This window comes from Morone saxatilis, unplaced genomic scaffold, assembly GCF_004916995.1.
Source record: "Morone saxatilis isolate NCDOM2014 unplaced genomic scaffold, NCSU_SB_2.0 Contig5, whole genome shotgun sequence".
NCBI lineage: Eukaryota > Metazoa > Chordata > Actinopteri > Moronidae > Morone > Morone saxatilis.
Window position 1 is genome coordinate 23,239,797 of NW_023340095.1, and position 6,030 is coordinate 23,245,826.

Sequence of the window (6,030 nt, forward strand, 5' to 3'; positions counted from 1 at the left end):
ATTAATCTATAATCACCTGAAAATAGGAATTGTTGTTTTTGCGTTAATGTAGAATGAGCTGTTATCTACAACCATGTTTCTACAGTAGCCCCATCATAATAATGCCATCATAATTTCTCCTACAAACTTCACAGACTGCTCTTACGGTGTACAGTAGACAAAATTAGTTTCTGCAACAAGCCAGTTGATCCTCACTCACAAAGCCTAAACAAGCTGAGAGCTTTTTAAATTAACAGTCAAACTCAATTCTGTAAAGCCCTCATTGGGATATTTTTGTGCGTTTTGAAGGAAGCTCAGTATTTATTAGCTTTGTTTCACTGATATAGCTAGTGATAAGTAAAGGCTGCTATGAACACAGATTCAAGCAGATTAATTAACCCCCCAAAAAAGAAAATCATCCATGTCATTTACAGGATAAGTTGGTATCCAGGGAATGACATGAAGTTTCCTGATCTCAACAGGTTCATTTTTTCTGCTGTTGAAGGAGGTGAAGCATATTTGTTCTGCTTGAGGCTGTCTTCCTCTGCTCTAACATATGACCATCACAAGCTGGTGCGAGCATGCGTATGTGTTTTCGGTACACACAAATGGGTCATATGACAGATAGCAGTAGAGCACAAGACACACCCTCAACACACACACAAACAAAACAGACTGTCAGATTATAGTGGTACTGAAAATAGTATTGTCTGTGGGTGCTGTTGGTAGGTTCTGCCTGTTTTTTCATGACTTTCGCTGTTATGAAAATGTTTGAGAAAACTAGCTGACTTCTTTTTACACCCACAGTTTACTACACTTAATGTAACAATTTATGATAAAATGACTAATTTCTATCTGCTGACCATAGATATCAAAACCTCGTTCATTTTGTATTCATGCATATATTTACAACATTAAAAAACACCCTACAAATTTGTTGATTCAATTGATTTTAGCATCAACGGAAGGACCACATGTGTCTTTGTGGTTTAAATCACATTTCCTAGTCTTGAAACACACAGCAAATACAGACAGGTTGGAGAGCTCACTAGGATGGTGGCTAGTCTGATAGACTGATAAGCAATCCTTTACATTTTATAGATGAAGGATGGACAGTGAACCATGCCATTGTTAGCTTCCCACTGAGCTCCAACATCTGCAACCACTGGGCAACCTTGCTCCAGATGTTGCTGTTGGTGACATCCAGGGAACCTGTGTTTAGCTCTTACAGTTATAGTCTACCCACGCAGGTGTTTCCACTTGCTTTGCCTGATTAGACCTCTGCTCAGGACTGCACAGACAGGCGTGGACAGCCTTTGCGTAATTAAAGCTAGGGTACATTTTTTTTACTCTTTTGGTGGGCAAAAAACGTTCAGCATGTTGTAGTTCAAGTGGTTGGAATGACACCTCCTCTTGGCTCTGTCATGGGAGACTTTGGCCAATCAAAGGTCATTTCAGAAAGGACGTTCCTTTTGGCTGTTCTACAAATGCAAAAATAGGTAAAAGCCTGATTCAGTGTGACAGTCCAACAATATGACCCCTCTCGAGAAATCTCTGCTGTGTCTTGCTCCTCACCACTGAGGTGGTTGCTGAGCTAGTGGAAAAGGATGTCTGGACCATCCTCTCATCCCGCTGTTAGACGGTGCCAGAGCTGCCTCCGGGTTCACGAAGCTCTGGAGGGGAGCGAACCCTACGAGGCATGAACCCTACGAGGCATGAACCCTACCCTACGAGGCATGAACCCTACGAGGCATGAACCCTACGAGGCATGCCTACCCCAGCTTTAACAATAATGGGGGCCAATAAAGGTGTAAACAGGGCTTATATTGAGAGCATGCTGGTTAAGGTACCAGAGAGATAATGAAATACAATCCAGGAAGTCCAGTTGGAGCGACACAGTAATGCGTTGTTGCAGATGCCATAAGCACAGTGGGTTGTAATTCTCAGATAGGATTTTACAAATCATTGGCAACTCTTTTCTCTTTTGAGGTAAACTGTAGGATACTAAATGTATCTGATTGGCCAACACAGTGGACTGGCTCCTTTCAAATGAATGACAGTGTTGGGTTTTAGCTCGCAGCTGCAACCAAGTGGAGCGAAGCAAATTCCTAATAGTACATGGGGGGTTATTGAGGTCATAATCCAAATCATAGCTCTGCCTTCAACCTGAGCAGAGGTCTAATCAGGCAGAATAAGTGAAATCACCTGCGTGGGGCTGCAGGGTCTTTTGATATGTGTTTGTGCGTGTGTGTGTGGCCATCTGTCAGGTAAAAACTCACCTGCACCTTTATAGAAACAGGGGTCCTTGTTGCTAGGAGATCTTTAGCCTGGCAAAGACACATTAGCGCACCAGCTCCCTGACATTTTCCAAGACAATGAGTGTAGAGCAGACAAGGCAGATAAAGGAAGAGAAGAAAGTTGGAGCAGGAAATAGCTTTGTTTACAGCCACTTGTGAGCCTTTACATATGGATTGATCTTGTGCTTTTAGTGTTGATTCACTGCTGTAATATTATAAAAAATAGCAAGACCCAATTTGTTCCCAGGCTTAATCACCTGAATCTACAAATTCAGACGAAACAGCAGCTCAGTTTAATTGTGTTGCCGGTGTGACGGCTGCCTGCTGATGAGCGAGAGGTCAGAATGCACTCCACAGTGAGCCATGCAGTCCTCAGCTGACAGTGTTTCTACAGTACACAGCAGTCCAGGTCAGAGCAGTACAGGATGCTTTATCACTGTGTCTGTTTGTTTGTTTGTTTTTTGTTAACATGCATTTCCCCTGCAACTTTTCATTTCAATCAGCTGACTTTATACCATGACCAACATTATCTGTTCTATTTGTGCCTTACATGTCTGTGTGGTTGTTTTACTGTATATGTGTATTGATATGTTGGGACTTCAGCTCATATGGTGCTTCAGTTTAATGGGAGTAAAGGTCAATACACCTCAGCAATATGACGTTAGCTGTACCACTATCAAGTGTGTGTGTGTGTGTGTGTGTGTGTGTGTGAGATAAAGAAAAACAATTGCACGCATGCACTGTCTTCCTGTGGAACTGTAAATTACGTGTCCTCCTCACTTCCTGTCAGTCATTAACTCTGATAATATTTACAACTGCTGCTTGAGATGATTTCTCTGAAATCGCAGCACACCCACATCTAAGTTCAATTGTAAAGCCAGTTTATGTATTTAGTGTAGACTGTCAGCAATAACGTGGCACGTGGGTGGAGCTTAATGAAGCCTAGTTGCTGAAACCAGCCACCTGTAACAGCACCCACCTATCATTCAAAGCAACCATGCCCTTAATTATGCTTAACTTTAAACCTTAATATAATTTAAATGGGTGAGTTGTATAAAATGAACCCCACCGTACAGTTGTCATGAACGGGGAATTAAGCTATAGATCTTTATATTGATTACATCATACTGGTTGCATAATGTAATCTTTGCCTTTACAGACGTGATATTGATCTCACTGATGAGCTTAGTCCTCAAGAAAATGCATTTCACTTGAATTTGCATCCATTTCCACCCTCCCTCCTGCTGTCTTTCTATGAAAGTGGACTCATTTCCAGGTCAAGAGATGGTTCAAGTTTGCACTGCGTGGAAATGATTGTGGCAACAGAGAGTGTAAAAACACACACCGTGTTGCCCTCGGCTGATTTTGTACACACTCTCACAGCTTTTACTCATGTTCAGTTCGGCTCTTTCCCTGTTCGTTAGGTTCAGTGTTTATTTTAAAACTAAAGAGAAGTCAGGAATACATGCCCACATGCTGCTGGTTCCTCCTGTTCCTTCAGCCTGCTGAGAATTTATATCTGCAAACACCAAACTGCGGCTGCTGGGTTTACTCAGCTGAACGTTCACCTTTAGGCTCTGCAAACCTGTTGCGCTCATGTTGGAGTTACATGGACATGAACATCAAGTACAGTACAAGTTTAGTTATGCACTTCAATCATATTCTGTATGGAAATATTCAGCATTTATTATGTAAACACTGATGGTCCATCCTGACTCGGAGCTGGATTAAGATTCTCTTCCAAGAGAAACCATCAACCATGCAGCAGATTCTTTGAGGCTCAAAGTATTTTTGCCTCACACACACACACACACACAAACATTATGTCGTCATAAAGCACTTTGTTTTATTGTTATGCTGGTGATGTCTTAAGATCTGAAAGGTTTTATCAAATGTCTCCTCTCTTTCTGTTTGCAGCTCTCTGGTGGTTGTGAGTTGACAGTCGTCCTTCAGGACTTTACAGCAGGATGCAGCACGGAGATGTCTGTCAGCACCGGTGAGACAAACCTCTCTGCACTGTTGACACATTGTAGTCTGGAGGGATCTACTGGTTCACTGTTTATTCTGTTCTGTTATAGTCTGAGTTTAGAAGTTAAATCCATAGATCATAGGTATATGGGGTTAAACTTGATCTTGCTCAGTTAAGATTCAGTTTAGTAGTATGTTTAAAGTTTCAAGAAAACGATTGCAATTGGAAACTGCAATACATAACATTGTTACCTAAAACATTTCGTAAAATTAGGCAAATGAGATTTTCTCCAGTTAGCACACTGTAAAACATCCGTTTGCTTTTGTGTCCAGGTCAGACGGTGGAGCTGTTGGAGCGGCCCAGTGAGCGGCCCGGTTGGTGTCTGGTCCGAACCACCGACCGCAGCCCACCCCAGGAGGGACTGGTTCCCAGCTCCACACTCTGCGTGTCCCACTCGCGTTCCAGCGTGGAGATGGACTGCTTCTTCAGCTCGGGGAAAGGTAGGAAGGACAAACCTGATAAAGTTTTTGGCTTGGCTTTCAATAATAATGATCATCTTTTTCATTGCTCTGGTGTAACTGTGCAAATGGCTCAGCATGTTCTTCATGGTGCATTGTACATAAATGCACTTAAGTTAATGGGTGTAACAACCAGAGAGGTCCAGCCACAACATTCTGTTTTCTACATACATTTTAAAACCCAGTGTAGTCCGAAGTGACACAAACTGCTGCTCTAACTTAAAGTGTGCGGGTATTGTAGTTCCCATGCTACAGACTGGCCTGACTGGATGGATTTCTATCATTATGTAGTTAGGGAAGCCTGCCAGGACCCAGTCCAGCTGTGATGTTTGATAGTTCAGCAGTAAAGAAAATACTACAACATGAAATTCAACCTCAAATAAAAATAATGCCTTAAATGGTCTTCATTTTCAAGCCTTTATCTTTAATCACATAGAAGTAAAGAACATTATTTACTTTTATCAGGTCAATTTAAGTAATCTGATCTGTATTGACCTCTATTGGTGAGATTTGGACATTACATTATAGATGAAACCTGTATTGCTTTAAGCTATCAAGCCTCCATCAGACAGAGCTCAGAGCTGCTTAAAATGTTATTGACTGTTATTATGTATGATGCATTATTTATTGAGGACAAGATATAAAGTAGATGATCTTAAAATACATCTAACAGAACGGTTTCTCCACTACCCTATTGGAAGATTCTGGTTGGGATTTGAGACAAAGTTTTCAGTCCTACAGAGGGCGATGTGTAGCTGCTTACACACCTCCTTCCCTGCACTGACCTCTGACTGTTATCGGTGTTTGACACACAGCAGAATGCACTGATGAGACTTAGTTGGAAACGGTGGTGTCTGTGGCTTTTCATCACGAGGATGCATTATGATGAGCTGATCTCATCTTAACGCATTATGGGAGTTTAACACCACAGAGGAAGAGGATGCTGATAGTGATTACTTACTGAGCATTCAGAGTCATGATTTTGATGTTGTAGTTGGAATAGCATACCAATCCTCTAAACAGACACACGTGTCATTCCCTCCCATCTTCTTATCAACTTCCTCCCACCTACACACACACACGCACACACCTACACACGCACACACCTACACACGCACACACACCCACACCCACAGTTTCCTTCCTAATATAACTATCCTTCCTGCAACCCAATTTATAGTTGTTGTCTTGCTAAGGGTTATAAACATTAGGGTGGAGGTTTGTATGTGTGGGAGAATCCTCTCTCACACTCACACACACAGTGTGA

General features: G+C 42.0%; 1 protein-coding gene across 1 annotated transcript in view; it reads left to right on the forward strand.

Annotated features, from left to right (window-relative positions):
• The window catches only part of LOC118339114 (kalirin-like), a gene marked incomplete at both ends in the record, with an annotated part of 90,088 nt that overhangs the window by 60,236 nt on the left and 23,822 nt on the right, over positions 1-6,030 (forward strand). The window contains 2 exon segments of the mRNA XM_035676648.1: positions 4,194-4,272; positions 4,578-4,745. Of these exon segments, the coding sequence (XP_035532541.1) occupies positions 4,194-4,272; positions 4,578-4,745 (247 nt within the window).